The sequence below is a fragment of the Populus euphratica genome, unplaced genomic scaffold (genome assembly GCF_000495115.2).
Source record: "Populus euphratica unplaced genomic scaffold, PopEup_1.0 scaffold8.1, whole genome shotgun sequence".
In the NCBI taxonomy this organism is placed as follows: Eukaryota; Viridiplantae; Streptophyta; class Magnoliopsida; order Malpighiales; family Salicaceae; genus Populus; species Populus euphratica.
Window position 1 is genome coordinate 2,214,336 of NW_011499855.1, and position 16,929 is coordinate 2,231,264.

Consider the following 16,929-nt stretch of genomic DNA (forward strand, 5'->3'; position numbering starts at 1 on the left):
ATCTACTTTTCTCTTTAGTTTGAAATCGGTAATATTAAAAATAAATTGTTAAATGTCTCTTGAATCCTGAATTAACCCGCTGAATCAGCCGAGGTTTTACACTGATGGAAAAACCTCCGGTTTAATTAGAGAGGAATCAAATTAAAAAATAATTTCTTGATGCCATCTGTCTTCTATTTGTCTCTCTAAAGGAGTAGAAGAAGTAATTAATTAATTTATTCTCCTTCTCTCTCTTACAAAAGAAAAAAAAAATACAGGTGTTGCTTGCAAAGACAAAAGAGCAGCCTTTCGGAGATCTCAAGGGCCTTGCGGTTGCGCTCACCCCTCGACGTTTCCGAGGTTATTCTGAGGCCTCAGTCACCACCATTGCCAACTCCCTCAAAACCCATCTCTTTGATTCCTCCAAAACACACACACACACACGAGCACGCACACACTCACGCACTCACACTTTTAAAAGAGAAAGCAGAGATTGTTATCAATATACAAAGATAAACAAAAGAAGAATGGCTGCACTTTATTCGACGACATGTCGTTCACATTCATACTCTCTATTACCTTCTTCTTCTTCGTCATCATCATTCCATGGGCAGAATCATCAACGATTAAACTTCTCTTCTTATATTGCGAAAAGGGTTTTACCAGCTAAGGTTTCTTTTCACTCTCGAAGAAATTATCATTTAAATGTGGTTCTCATGCAAGATGGTTAGTCCTTTTAGTTTTATTGTTCTCGTCTTCTTTTTTTTCCTTTTTTTTTCTAAAAACGATTGTTTTTTTAGTCGTATGAATTGTTTAGCAGATTTATTTGTATATTTTTTGACATGTTTGGTTAAATTGCCTACTTGTACCGTTGGGTGTCTTTTTGATTGCCGAATGCTTGATTTGCCTTTTGTTTTATTGCTATAAAATCCAAGGACGCCCTTTAATCTATATATATGGCTTCGGTTGTGATCAGGGTTTATATATATATAGAAACTTAAAAACTGTATACAAGTCAGAGAATTTTTCTGCTTTTGATATTTTCACTCGTCATTTTTTGAGATATTACTTGATCACTCTCTTTGTGAATAATGAATATCTATGCTCTCTTGTTTGTTCTTATTTGAATGGGAACTGATTGCAGGTGCAGTGGCCACTCCAGCGACCTTGGTTGAAAATGAGACTCCTTTTAAGAAATTGAAAGGTGGGTTGTTGTCTTCAGTGCCATTAATTCAGGAATTCAAGGAAGCAGCTAGTTTTGATGTGAATAAAGATGAGCCAACTGTCAGTATCACTGTGGTTGGTGCATCTGGGGACCTTGCGAAGAAAAAGATATTTCCTGCACTTTTTGCTCTTTATTACGAGGGTTGTCTCCCGAAGGTTCAAATTTGATTTTTTCTGTCGTCTGTCTACACTTGAAAGTTTGATTTCAATTTTCGATTGTTTATAAAGTTTTCTTTTTGAGCTAATGATAATATATTAAGTTGTGAAGTTATTTGGTGGCAGCATTTTACAATCTTTGGCTATGCTCGGAGCAAGATGACTGATGCTGAACTTAGAAACATGGTTAGCAAGACACTTACTTGCAGGATTGATAAAAGGTGACTTTGGATCATTTTTTGGCCTTGACGTGAAGTTTACATGTTATAAATATCCATGATTTATTTGGAGGTTGGGACATGATATGTACTGCTGCTTCTGAATTTTCAGGGAGAACTGTGGTGAAAAGATTGACCAGTTTCTTAAGAGATGTTTCTACCATTCTGGTCAATATGATTCACTAGAAAACTTTGCTGAGTTAGACAAGAAGTTGAAAGAACATGAGGTAATGGGGGTCTAGGTCAGCACTCTAACAGAATGGATTATCTCTTTTAGTAGTGAATGACTTAATGGTGATTGGCATGTAAATTGAACAATTAGGAAAATTCTCTTTTCCGTCTGTGGTTATGTGGATTGGAGGGTTTCCTGATAAGTATATCACTTTTGACTAATGGAGTCAATTGGAAACTGCATTATTGTTATCTGTAGACATTCTTAGTAAGGTGCAAAAAATTGGCTGATTGGGTGTTAGGGAAGTTTTAGAGTTCAGTTATTTTCTTGCAATGCCTAGATTTTATGCACCTTAGCTTTTGCACCTCTTTATTGATGCACATCCTTTAATTGTATTGGAAACTTGCAATGTTATATCATATAGAATATTCTTGCACCTCTATATTGGCGGTACCACTTACCATTTCCAAGCTGATTGAAAGAGTTTCGATGTAATTATGGGTATAATTGTTGGGTAAGTGCATTTAGGGATGAAAAGCAGCATTGCAGTAACGTATTTGGTCATATAATTTTCACAACTGGTCATTGTGACCATGGGCATGGCAATTGAGCTTGCAAAGTGGTGGCATTTTATATTGCTGGATGCACCTTTAAAATTTTATCACCATCCTTCATTATCATTTTCATGATTTCGCCTTAAAGCTATAATTCTCATTGTTCTTTATTATTCTGGTTTTATGTCTGGTGAACTATGCTGCAACTGAGATGCAATTAGTATTTTATCTGTTGTTTAGAATATTGTAGAATGTCTTTTTTTTTTTCAAGGTTAAGATGTAATGGGGTTCTTTACAAATTTTCTATAAATAGTTCTACAACATGAGCATTTATATTATCGGATTCTGCTTGATAATGAAAGTTGCATGTGCAGGGTGGGAGAGTTTCTAATCGCCTCTTTTATCTTTCAATTCCTCCAAATATATTTATAGATGCGGTGAAATGTACAAGCTCATCAGCTTCATCTAGTATTGGCTGGACCAGGGTCATTGTTGAGAAACCCTTTGGCCGAGATTCGGATTCCTCAGCTGCTTTGACAAAAGCCCTCAAGCAATACTTAGAAGAAGATCAGATATTCAGGTAGAAGATTTCTAAACTTAATCAGCTTTTATGAAGGGATTTGGAGCACAATCTGATCAGATGGATATTCCTTTGTTCAGGATAGACCACTATCTGGGAAAGGAACTTGTGGAAAACCTGTCTGTTCTTCGCTTCTCTAATCTCATTTTTGAACCCTTATGGTCAAGGCGGTATATCAGAAACGTACAGCTGATATTCTCTGAAGATTTTGGCACCGAAGGACGTGGAGGGTACTTTGCATTATAAAATGAGAGCATACTTTGCAATTCTGCATTCTATTTAAGAGCTTACAGTTAAAACTTTTGAATTGGTTGCAACTAGGTATTTTGACAATTACGGAATAATAAGAGACATAATGCAGAACCATCTGCTTCAAATACTAGCCCTCTTTGCAATGGAAACACCTGTCAGTTTGGATGCAGAAGACATCAGAAACGAAAAGGTTATTGTTACTTGCTTGAAAGTGAGCCATTTTAGCATAATCTTTTTCCCTAGTTTAAATATCATTTCTTGTTGGATTGCAGGTCAAAGTTTTACGATCAATGAGGCCTTTACAACTTGAAGATGTTGTTGTTGGGCAGTACAGCAGCCACACAAAAGGGGGGGTCAATTACCCAGCATACATCGATGACAGCACTGTGCCAAAAGGCAGCTTAACTCCAACATTTGCTGCAGCTGCTCTCTTCATTGATAATGCAAGATGGGATGGAGTGCCTTTTCTAATGAAAGCTGGCAAAGCATTACATAAGAAGAGGTGAGCATTACTACATTGATGGCAAAATGTACCAGGTGTTTGCTTCAAGAAATAACCTTTTCTCTTGCGACCAAGTAACATGTTTATAAGACATGTAATTTTCTTGTTTTTCCCAGGGCCGAGATAAGGGTGCAGTTCCGGCATGTGCCTGGCAACTTGTACAATCAGGATTTTGGGAATGATCTTGATCTGGCTACTAATGAGCTTGTTATTCGAGTGCAGCCAGATGAAGCTATTGATTTGAAGATCAATAACAAGGTCCCTGGATTGGGAATGAGATTGGACCGCAGCAATCTGAATCTTCTCTATGCAGCAAGGTAATGTTTAAGATCACTTGAATGTTATACATGAAAAGCCTTCTTTATATGCAGCAAGGTCCATCCAACAATATCTTGATTGCAAATCAACTTGGTATGCCATTTGTAGATATTCAAAGGAGATTCCAGATGCATATGAGAGGCTTCTGCTGGATGCAATTGAAGGCGAAAGGAGATTGTTTATCAGGAGTGATGAACTGGATGCAGCTTGGGCACTCTTCACTCCCGTTCTCAAGGAGCTTGAAGAGAAAAACGTTATCCCCGAGTATTATCCTTATGGTAGTCGAGGCCCTGTTGGGGCTCACTATCTAGCTGCAAGATACAACGTCAGATGGGGCGACCTTAGTATAGAGCAATAACTCGGGGGGATTTTGACACTTAATAGTGTAGCGGGATAAGACGAGCAGATCGCTTTGTTATTTTTCTGTCATTTGTTAGGGTTACTTAATTTTCTTTATCCTTGTGGGATGCTCTTTTATATGAACTCGTTGGACACTAGGAGCATGCCAGTTACTGGTGCAAGCGAGCAAGATTTATCATTGAAGATAAGGAATATTTTTCCTTTTGTGTTTTAAATAATCCTTTTGTTTTTGGCTTTGCCATTTATTGTTGGTTCTTCGAGGTGAAAATTAGAAGAAATACAAGTTGAGTGTAATTTTTTTTAACACGTTGCATTTTAGTTTTGTCCTTTCCCTTTTATTCTCTGTTTGGAGGTTTACCGAGGCCGTCGTAATTTAATTTTTTATGCTGATTATAAAATATTTATTTTAAATCCCCAAAAAAATATAAATTCAACGTAATTAGTTCAATTCTCAATCATTTTTTATTTTTTCCACTTTTTTTTTATATAATTTTGTTTTAAAATAAAAATATAAAAAATCAAATATTTTTGTGAAAATATGTCCACAAAGCAATTCAGCCAATTCCCAACCATTTCACTATTCTCGACTTTATGATGTGTTTTCATCAAAACTTGATTTTGGCCCTTGCTCATCATGGAATTGCTTCAAATATCCGAAGATATTGCTACTCTAACTATAAATTTTAAATAGATATATTGTTTTTATAAACATGTATCGATGAAGTATAAGAGATGACAAAAGTAATAAAATAATTGATAACGACTCAACAAAATAGATCTTAGTATGCATGAACAAAAAGAAGAGGAAGAAATTCATCTGCTCCTTTAACAATCAAAATATCAATGTATTAATCGGGCAAGCCTAATGATGATAGGTCTCTTGTAACAAAATATTTATTTACCTATGATGATGATTATGATATTAATAGTAAAAATAAAATATTATTATTTATTAAAGAAGATGGTTTGAGTTTAGATAAAGATTATGGTAATGTTAGTGTTAAAAAGAATAGGTTATGATGTTGAAGCTGATGTTAGTATTAAAATGGATGTTTATGTCAAAAATTATAGTGTTGATTTTTAAGTAAGTACTGAAATGAGTGTTAACGTGGGTAGTTTAGATATTGATATGAAAAATGATTGGATTGGATTTAGTAAAATAAGTGATACTAAATATAAAAAAGATTACAAGAATGACAAAACTAATACAGATATTAAGGATTATATTTTTTCAAATGAGAAATTATTTGAATTTTTGAATACAAGCAAAGATGAGTGGATTGATAGCTTATAATAAAAAATTTATTTTGGGATGCATCATAGTTGGAGAATAAATGAAAGTTAAATATTGATTTGGATGACATTGATGTTGAAGATAGTGAGGATGTTGAAGATAGTGAAAACTCTGACAATAATAATGGAGATAATGAGAATAAAAGCAACAATGATGAATAGAAATAGAAAAAAAAAATTATTGATCTTATAATTGGTTTTAGAAGTAATACATTTAAAAGCTTGTTTGACTTTGAGGGGTGATTGTTTTTTTTAAGGTACAACACTTTTTAAGTATAAACCACACCTTTAAAAGTTAAAAAACATATTTTTTACAAAAAAAATAGAAACTAAAGTTGCGTCCCATCTAAACATACACTTAAAATAAGTGTTAATAGATAAATTAAGTTTGCAGAATGTCATATTTTCATTAATGTCACTTACTTTATAGATATTCTAAAAAAATATGAAGTGAAATATATATATTATTTTTAAAAAATACAATAATCAAAAAGAAAAATTTAGAGTTACATGTATGGATAATGGTTGTAAGTGAAAAATATATAGTTATTTAGTTTCTGATAATAAGATATTCATGATGAAATCTTTATTAAATTAATTTTAATGGGGTAACAAAAAAGTTGCTTTTAATAATTTATGTTGACACAAACATTTTTAATAACACCTTTAATAAAATTTTGAATGAAAAATTTGGAATTAAGCCACACCCAATACAACAATAAAAATCTAAAGCTAAGAAAGTTTTTTTTTTTTTATGAAAAGAAGTCATAAAAAATCTTATAAGAGACCCTGAGATATATCCAACTTTTAAAACAATATATCCTAAGTTTTGATGTGTTAATAGGAATTCATCTTAACTGCAACTCTAAATTACTTTCACCAAGAAAATTTCCAAGAATATATACATGTTTGAATACAATGAAGTAATGATTTGTTAAAAGAAGTAGAACCTTAATTAGGATTGATGAATACCATCTCAAGAGGTCTTATGGGAGAAGTATTGTTATCAACAGCTGGTTTGAAAGGTAATAATAAATTTTTCGCTTTGCATATGTTGCTGTGGAGTGTGAAAACAATGACAAATATAGATAATTTTATATGCACTTTATGGATTAGTCAAGCATGGAATAAATGAGAGATCTTTTTGCATCATGTCTGACAGACAAAAGGTGTGTATCCCACTTGCAGCTAATGGTTTTTTATGTGACTTTTGCAACCCATTTGATGTTTTCATCTTATTTGATGCATGTTTTGTTCATAGAGTACCAAAAGCTGTAGCATAGACCTTCCCAAAGACAACACTATTACAGACACTACTTATGGTAATAGAAAAAAGAAAAGATTCCATGGTTTGGAACTAAAGATGTGATTTTAGGTTGCCTCAAAAGCTCTAGAATACAATAACCATACGAAGGATATTGAGGTTGTAAATAATGGACCTTTAAATTGGTTAAAAAAACCCTAAAGGGCATTTTTTTTTAAAGTATAGATCATACTTAACCACATTAAAGAATCATATTAACATGAAAACAACACTCTTGTTTTCAGATTTCCAGAATGAAATTCGAAGCAGCACATCACTCTCCAAACTCATTAAATTGGACTTAGTATTGACAAGATTTATGATTACACAGAGATGAACAGCCTCTCTCTCACGCATCCACAGTGCATAAGCAATCAAGCTGGCTAATGAGGAAGATGAAACCGTCTGCATAGCCCATGTTTCATGATTGGTCCCAAAAGCTAAGGAACTGGAGGGTCCACTGCATTTGCATGATCCAAAAACTTGAACTAAATGTAACTCCTGGATTCAAGGCACTCATTGTCTGCTATGAAAACTCGGCCATGACAGTATCATTGATCCCATGTCCACAGGACATGTAAATTGTTATCTTCACTCCTTTCTTCTTCTCTACTAGAATAGGAAAACTCACTGCTTTCACACATTCACGGTTGCACGCGGCCCATAAGTCTACTAACCGACAATCACGTGCTAGTGCTAACTATTGCGGTCACTCAAAAACCCGAGTCACCCTAATTACAACCTCTAGTTTAATTTCTTTAACTTTTTCATCAGAAATAAGCTCATCTTTTCAGTCTCGTAAGAAAAAAGGCATGTGTACCGAAATTAATGAATTTATGAGCATTAACTTCTCGGAAAAGCTTGAACTCCTAATCCTAGTGGATAAAGAAAGAACACTCTTGAATCTTAACCATCAAGCCATCCTTTTGCAGTTCATTATCCTTACAACCACTAAAAAACAGCAACAAACAGATAATTATTGCCTACCATGTACATTATGTAAGACAAATGGAAGGTAGCATTTAAGTTGATAAGCATAACAACAACCACCACCTTAATCATACAATCGTCAAATCATGTATTAGGTTTAGCTCATGTGTTAACTGCTTAACAAATAATGTTAGTGGTCAGATCACATAAAAGCTTTCATCCTTGAAACATAAATATTCTAGCACGATGAACATTAAACTTTACTGGCTATAATAAAAGATAGGGCCCAGTCAAATGAAAGAGAAAAGCGGTTACCTTAATCATTTTGTAGTAACTTTAAGTTGAAACATTGCGACAAAAAAAAAAGGTTGGAAATTTCAATCTTTGAACATGAAGCCAAATATGTTGACAAATGAGATTGAATGGACAAGAAAGCAGTGCCCTTTTGAGGTCACCTTCTTCAATCAAAGAGGCTCCTATTTTCCCCTGTTCCCATGGAACCTAAGAGCCCAAATCAATATCAACCACAGATGCCCTCTTTCTTGAATCCTTCACAAGAAGCAAGCATGTCAGAGAACAACATCAGCAGCAATAACAAAAAGCCTGCAGAGATCGAAGATTTTCAAAATATGATTGCGGACAAAGATGATAGCAAGAAGAAATTAGCACCAAAGAGAAGCTCCAACAAAGACAGGCACAAGAAAGTGGAAGGTAGAGGAAGGAGGATAAGGATTCCAGCTCTTTGCGCGGCGAGGATTTTTCAATTGACGAGAGAATTGGAGCATAAATCTGATGGAGAAACAATCCAGTGGTTGTTGCAACAAGCAGAACCATCGATTATTGCTGTGACTGGTACTGGGACCATTCCTGCATCAGCTCTTGCAGCTGCAGGGGCCTGTGTTTCAGAGCAGGGGGACTCTGTTTCAACTGGATTGCATGCAAAAATGGAAGGGTTGGGACCAGGAGTTACTGGGTCCAGGGATAGGAATGATTGGAGCATGACGAATACTAAATTAGGAATATCTAATGTGGCAACTGGGGTGTGGCCATCTGGTGGTGGAATTGGGTTAGGATTTGTGCCCAATTCTGGTCAATCAACATCGACTTTTGGAAACGAAAACTCCAGTACTTTACCGAAATATGGGTTCCAAGGGGCTGAGTTTCCAAATATTAACATGGGCTTAATGAGTTTTTACTCCATGTTTAGCGGCACTAACCAGCAACTTCCTGGCTTGGAGCTTGGACTTTCACAGGATGGCCACAGTGCGATGTTAAATCCTCAAGCTTTGAGTCCCTTTTACCATCAGATGGTGCAGGGTCGTGGTGTCTTAAATTCGTTGAATCAAGAAAAGCTGCAAGAGCAACCTCCTGATAAAGATGATTCCCAAGAATCAAGGCAGTAGAAATACGAGATAAGTTTCTAATGGATGGATATCCATTAGAAATCAGTAGAACAGTAAAGCGTACAGTCCCATATTTTCTTGCCTTTGAGGACTAGAAATGAGTGCAAGACTTGATCAGCACTTGCCAATCTCTTGATCAACTGTTTCATCTAAGTTTACTAAAACAGGTGCTTTTCTGCCTTTCTTTAGTTCTATAAGTGAATGAGCACATATTTTCTTCGTTTCTTATTTATAAGTATTAATAAAAAATAAACTTCTTATAATTTGTCATATGCAGGTTGAAATTTGAAGATAACATGGTTTGAAGTTTACATTTGGAGTTTGTTTCATATAAGTTTTTGCGGGAGTGTTGTTTCACAAATATTTTGGTGCAAGATGATCAAAAGAAAAATATTTTTGCCACTATTAGACCTACATGTTTCTGTGTTTTCTTGCCTATATTTTCAAGAATTAATGTTTCTCTGAAAGATAAAATTGAGTAGTTTATAGCCCTGTTTAAACAACATACACTTTTCTTGAATAGTAACCCTGGTGAATCTTGTTAAACCAATTTCTCTGGTTTCTTTCGCTCGATATTTTTTCCTGCATTAACCGCAGCCAAAACGATAACCTTTCTGAATCAAGCAGAGCATATAGCTGGTTGGGTCCTATATTCTCGTACTTGAAACTCCTTTAAGTCATCCGTTTAAGCTATTTTACCTTTGGCAACAAGAAAGAAAGTTTGAGCTTCATTGCAGCTTCACATGGCTACAAGCCTACAAGTTCTACAGAAAAAAGGTCAGTCCCCACCACAGAATGTTTTCCAATCTTTAGCATAGATATTTCATGCTGGTACAGTCCTGAGTGATTTAATATTCAGGCTGAATGCACATTTCCTTGCAACTCACTTTTTTCTCTAGTGAAAATCTGCTTTGCAATATCGGCAGTCAATGCATGAAATTTCGTTTCTTCCTCTCCAAGGAGGAGTTCTCGTAGGTCCTAACACAGATTGAAAAATGCCTGCTTTAGTGATCATTATCCAATTAACTTGAATCCTGAGCAGCTCAGACTCGTGGGTATGAGATTGAACACAGCTCACCCCCTCAGCTTATGCTGAAATTGACTCTAATTTCCACCTAAAAGATTTCTTCTTCTTCTTCTTCTTCTTGGTGCCAGCATCTAAAAATATCTGGAATTTCTTATAGCTCTCAAAAGAAGAAGTTGCCCCTTCATTTCAAACTTTGCTACATTGCTACGCTCTTACAATTCCATGAATCTGGAGAATAATGAACGATGTCCATGAAGTCCAATTATATGATTTTTTCTCCTAGTTTTTCCTGAGATAATGTAATATGAACGTCTTTAATCCAGACACTAGTTGAGCTTTATATTTTATTGTAATATGACAGGCATTTTGGTATATCTTTTAATCCAAGCTATACCTTGTGGATTTGTAGTGTGCAACCAACGGGCGTTATAGCTCAATGTATTCTCATTTTGCTTGAAGGAGGGAAGTGAGGTCGTTTTGGGTTCAAATTCTAGTCTTGTTTTTTTCTCAAGAAATCTTCAAGTTCTACTCTTAGTTATCATCCAAATAATAATAAAAAAAAAAGGACTAACCTAGGCAAGATATCTAAAAAAATGAAGCTCACATGTTCCAACAATATGCAAATGCCTCCCAAGGTGGCTTTATTTTATCAGGATTTGTATATCTTAGATCAGGCAACATGGCCTAAGCCCAACCAGCCATTCGCCAGTGTTTGACAGCAGTGACCCATAAAACTTCTTCAATCCACCTTCACTGGTACACCAATTCATCCCCAACACCAAATAAATTGTCCCAAACCAGTATACTTCTCGTCTTTTTGTCAGGAAATAGAGATGGGAATCCGATATTGCTCGAGGAGAGGAAGGATGTGGATATCAACAAGGACTGAACTACTTGTTAGACGGGGAAGCCTGGTTTCTGGTCTATCTTCTCTTTTGCTTTATTTTATTTTCAAATTCGTCGGTGCCTCTAGTTGTGAAGTTTCAAATCTCTCCCTGGACGAGAGAAACCCAGGTCGAGATATCCCAACAAGTTGAGTTTTTTTAGTATTTGTTATTTGTTATTGGGCTTATATATTGAGTTGGGTTCCTGATTTGAAGGAGCTGAAGAAGAAGATGGTGAAGATCTCCTCAATCCTTGAGATGTTGATGAAGTCAGTGCTGACTAATGAGAGGGTGGTTACAATGGCAAGCCTAGAATTCTCTCTGAATTTGAAGCCCGGGACGAAGACTGTATTTGAGAGGACCTGACCATCTGAAAAGAAGACTACGGTCGTGGAAATTACTTTCTTTTCTTTTCTTTCAAGGACACTTTAGCTCTTTAATTAATTATAACAACAAACACATAATATTTCAAAAAACATTTAACGATAATATATAAATACAAGAGAGATTATTCTAAACAAACTTTAGAATGTTTCAGATAATTTTCGCGTCGCTACTTCCCTCGCTTTCTAGGATTAAAGCCTCAGGACGTTGTAACTTTCAAGTAAATTAATAGCGTTTAAAAAAAAAATTAAAAAAAATTTAAAGATTTTTAATTTAGTTTTTAATATGAAAAATAAATTTAAAAAATAAAAAAATATATATCATTTTAAATTTTTTATAAATAAAAAATATTTTATAAAATAATTACTGAAACTTTTGAAGTGTGCATAGGGAGACTCTCAAGATTGGACATTAAGGAATTCACGTTGATTATTATAAACATGTTTAAAAGCATGATTATAATTATTATTTTAAATGTTTTTTTATTTTAAAATATATTAAAATAATTTTTTTATTTTAAAAAATTATTTTTAATATTAGTCCATCAAAATAATTTAAAAAATAAAAACTATTAATTTAAAATAAAAAATAAAAAAAATATTTTTAAAAAATATTTTTAAAATATAAAAACAAAGTAATATTAATATCCATGTGTGGCTCGAAACTCTAGACTTCACAACATGCTTGATCCGGTACGTGCATGATGACTTCATAAGGCAAACCCTATAGCCAGTAAGCGGACAAAATTTATTACTTATCCGAAAACAACAGAACCAATTGGTACAAGTGGACAGCTCAACGTTGTGAAGTGGCCAGATCGGCTAGTGGTCCAAATCCAATGGGTTCATGGACCACTTACAGTGAATTTGGGTCCAGTCCATTAAGGATGATGGCATACAGCACACATTGACACTTCCCTTGCCGGAACATGTTTTTTGTTTTTACTCTGTAGGATCCAAATTCAATCCAGCGAAGAGTGGAGGTTGGCAGTATTCAAAAAAATTTGAATTACCTGATAAGATTTTTTAAGATCTCTCGAATAATTAAAAATCCGGGTAATTCTCCTAAATAAATATCTAAAATCTTGGATAAGAGGAAAAAACAATTTGAGGGGCCTAATTAACCCAAAATTCTTTATTGTTTTTAATTCATTAATAAATAAGTAACCTGTTCATCCATAATTATTAGCTAATAAAGCTCGAATTGTCTAAAGTGTGTTGAGCTAAACTTGGAAAAAATGATAATTTTTTAATATTTTGAAAGAAAACTTGGTGAAAAAATCAAGAACTTGAAAAAAAATAGTTAATGGTAATTTTTTCTCTCTCGATATCACCCCAAAGCTCAGCCCAATCAAGCAAGAGTATTTAGGAACATGATGTAACTGTTGTTTTTAAAAATTTTAATTTTTTTATTAAAAATATTTTTTATATATTTTAAATTATTTTAATACGTTCATCTCAAAAATAAATTTTTAAAAATAAATTTTTTTTAATATATTTTAAAATAAAAAATATTTTAAAAAATATTCATAATCTCAGTTGCCAGACGCCGAAAGCGGTGCTTTTAAAAGCAAGCTGTACGGAATCACTCTAGAATCCACAATCAGTCGAATGGATGCTGACTATGATGTTCTTTTTATGCTTCGTCTGATAATGGCATTGACTACCGACTGGAGTTAAGGAAGCTGTAGCCCAGAGGCCTATTCTTGCCTGCACTACTCATTGTCTCTAAACAGGTCGAGGGTCCATGTTGTCGAATGCTAGTTTGTCGAAACGGAAGATGTTGATAGGATGGACTCAAGTTTTCTGTAAAACCCCTAGAATTGCACTTGATTCTACATGAATAATTGTTTGGAAAATATGAAATTGAAGTGTGTTTGGTGAACATATATACAAGATTGAATTATTGTTTCATCATGTACATAATTTATGCATTAGATTTAATAAATATTATCTTTTATGTTTAAAAATAGAATTGTGTTTAAATGTGTTTGGTTAATATATTATAACAAAAAAGACATAAAAAATATAAGCATGCTTGATTAAAGAACATTTAAACATAGATATAAAAATAGACATGTTTATAAAATAATTTTGAAGTGAAATATTATTTTTTTAAAGAAAAAATAATAAAACATGTTTATTATATCTTAATTATTATTCTTTTCGAGACAACAACCAAATGCTATTTGAAATATTGATTATTTAGATAAAAAAAAATAAGGGATATGAATAGAATTTAAATGAGTTAGGAAAAACAGAGTGTTTACTCTTGTTAAATAATGTAATGAGAATAGGGATGATCTCTTCCATGTCAATCTATTTGCTTTCAGCTGTAACAGAAAATACGATCACCAAGTTTCCAGAAAATGCTGATAAATCACGCAGATACCTCCTCCTCCTCCTCCTCCTCCCGGGAGGAGGAAGTTAAATTTCGGAAGAAGAAAACAATTGATTCTTTACCTCAAGGTGTCACCTGTGAGTGGTGCAGAGGATTACTCACTGACTATCAACGAAAGGACAAGACATATCACAGCCAAATGAGCAGCGATGATTTTTTAAAGGTTGTTTTATTTAAAGATATATTAAAATATTTTTTTAATTTTATTTATTTATAATATCAACACAGAGCTATTGAGAAAAACATTAATTTATTATTAATTTTTAAAAAATAAAATATATTTTTAAAACACGTGTAGAGCAGGAGCTCAAAGAGGCGGGTGCCTCCCTTGCCACGGCAGGTGGGCCTTGTATGACCTTTACCTCCTGGCTTGGTACGGACATATGTGCCTTCGTCCTTCCCTCTACTTTTGATTTAAATAAACACCGATGAGGTTGGTGCGATGTTGCATACGTATTTGGTACATTCAGCGTTTACCATAAAACAATTAATTTAGTAATATTAACTTTATTTATTCAGCTTTAAAATTATGGTGACTCAATTGTCCAATGGAACTCTTTAAAAAATAAAACAATATAATATCTTACTAAATCATCTCCACGAGTACACTCAAGGGTTATCTTATCCTGTCAAGAGTATATAAAAAAATCAATTTAATAATTTTTTAAAATCACTCGAGGAAAAAAAACACCTCGGCCATTGAAGTAATACATAGCTCACTCATGTCACATGTGATACTGTCCGAGATGACCAGAGTTGCATGTAATACTGTCCGAGATGACTAGGACAACAAAAATTTCAACGACTCTGAATCCCTCTAACCTCCATGTGCACAAGAAACGGGCATGGTGAGTAATTACACCCCTTACTGCTCTTTGTGCTGTTTTTCTATTACTCCCACGTGCTCACTTTTTTATATAGTTTGGATTGATTCCCTGCGTTGTGTTGCCGACTGAAACATTGTTTTTAAAAACGTAAAAAAGATGTGCCCACATTGTTAATGTTTTTTTTTTTTCCTGTTAAAAAAAGATTTTCACTACAAATTAAAAAATTTATACATATATTCCATAATATAAATTAAAAATTTTATAGATCTATAAATAATAATAAACTTGTTGATTTCAACCAAAGATTGAATTTAAAATTGAAATTGAAATATTGTTTCTTATAAGAAAAAAAAACGATACTTTGTTTCTGTTTGGAATTAAATTTTTAAAGTATTGATTAATTTAAATTAATAAAATTAAATCTTATTTTATCAAACTAAGCATTAATTCAATATCAAAAATTATTCTTAACAGTATAAGAATTCCATATAAAAACCTATTAAGAAATATTGTCTTTATTTTTTTTGTCTAATTTTTTTAAAAAATCCAAGTTAAATTGGAAAAGTATTTATAATTCCTTTAAACTTGTAAAATCAATAATAAACTCATGATTTACATTATTTTGATCAAGTTTATTAATTTTACATGAATTGAATCTAATTTTACTATTTTTTAAGTTTTTAAAAATCACATAACTTTACAAGTCTACCTCTTCAAACTTTGTCAAATGGTGTGAAAAAAAGGTATAAAATAAAAATATGCTATCACTATCACATACTGTTTAGTTGTACCACAAATTCCTACAGCAGCACACCACTCCCTCCAAATAAGATACTAAATACACAACCATCTAGGTGGTGGCTAAGTGATAAGAACTTGGGATTAAGGGATTTGTTTCCTTTGTGGTCTCATGTTCGAATTCTTGACTACTCATATGATAGTCACTGGAGGCTTATATAGTCGTTAATTTCAGGGCCCGTGGGATTAGTCATGGTGCGCGTAAGCTGGCCCGAGCACCCATGTTAATCTAAAAAAAAAATATATACTAAATACACACTCCGATTCCAAGGAGCGAGGGGTGAGAAGGATTTCAATAGCCAAATATACTGATGTATAAAATGGGAACAGCAAATTATTGTGATTAAGTTGCTCTAATTGGCACCCACCAAGTATTTCATTAGCCGGCATGCATGGATGGAACAGAGCCCTACAGGTTCCAAGGAAAAAGGCGAAAACGATTCTATATCTCTGGAAGTAGCCGAACCAGTCTAGCCAGGGGAGGGGAGGGGAGGGTAGATACAAGATTTCTTGTTCTTTTTTTTTTAAAAAAATAAAAAATTAAAAGGGATCAGTGTTTTAACTATAATATGCGAGAAGAAACATTGTTTATTCCAGCGTTGTGTCAACTATTCTCGTCATTCAATGCATTGAACAATCGTATGGATTTCAGGAGTGGAGTTGTCTTATCATTTGTCAATTGATAGGAGGTAATATAGTAAATTTATGTTTTTTAAATCCTATGAAATTACTTCATAACCATTGAAAGTGATTGAAAGCTAAATAAAAAAGAGGCCTTTGTCGGGGTTTTTGTATATTTTCAACTTTAGTTGCACGGAAGATGGTATCTTTAAAAACTAAAAAAAATTGACCTTGTAAAAATATTTTTTTTTTTAATTTTTTATAGTAAAATAACATGTATAGTTTTGATTTAAAAAAACCTAAGCCTAACAAGGGTGTATATTTTTGTCTTTTCAACATGTGCAACACATCATAATAGTTGCGCAGTCACCAAACATATTTTGACGGTCAAAATCTACCATCATGTCATTTGATACATCACGTGGCAAAGCAACTCTTAGCATGGCATGTTTAGCCTGATCAGCAGTGGTTCGACAATAATAAAAATTTTATTTTCAATTATCGCTCTTTTTTATCTTTCTAGTATAATATCTATGCATTTCTTTTTAATTATTTTTTATGCATGATTTATTTCTTGTTATTTTTATTTTAAATTTTTTATAATTAAAAATTTTATTTTGTTGTTTTTTCTTGTTTTTTCTCTGTAATCATGACTCAGTCTATCAATTTTGATAATTAATCTGGTTTAAATTTGATTTTTTTAATTTATTTTATTTTCATCATTTAACATTAACTTGTTGGGTC

General features: G+C 33.3%; 2 protein-coding genes across 4 annotated transcripts; both read left to right on the forward strand.

Moving 5' to 3' along the window:
* The first annotated feature begins 207 nt into the window (after positions 1-207).
* On the forward strand, positions 208-4,533 carry LOC105123046 (glucose-6-phosphate 1-dehydrogenase, chloroplastic-like). Of its 3 annotated transcripts, none has more exons than XM_011022505.1 (11): positions 208-421; positions 452-705; positions 1,124-1,359; positions 1,486-1,580; positions 1,690-1,804; positions 2,678-2,883; positions 2,964-3,113; positions 3,205-3,325; positions 3,408-3,637; positions 3,754-3,954; positions 4,064-4,533. In XM_011022505.1, the coding sequence occupies exons 2-11, from the start codon at positions 507-509 to the stop codon at positions 4,311-4,313; spliced, it is 1,803 nt and encodes a 600-aa protein (XP_011020807.1). In that variant the 5' UTR covers positions 208-421; positions 452-506; the 3' UTR covers positions 4,314-4,533. The 3 variants fall into 3 exon arrangements, with proteins under 3 accessions (XP_011020807.1, XP_011020808.1, XP_011020806.1); XM_011022506.1 differs by having other exon boundaries at positions 208-416; positions 447-705; XM_011022504.1 differs by having other exon boundaries at positions 208-705.
* Positions 4,534-8,212: 3,679 nt separating this feature from the next.
* On the forward strand, positions 8,213-9,790 carry LOC105123047 (transcription factor TCP20-like). Its single transcript, XM_011022508.1, has 2 exons — positions 8,213-9,411; positions 9,522-9,790. The coding sequence occupies exon 1, from the start codon at positions 8,336-8,338 to the stop codon at positions 9,242-9,244; it is 909 nt and encodes a 302-aa protein (XP_011020810.1). The 5' UTR covers positions 8,213-8,335; the 3' UTR covers positions 9,245-9,411; positions 9,522-9,790.
* Positions 9,791-16,929: the final 7,139 nt, after the last annotated feature.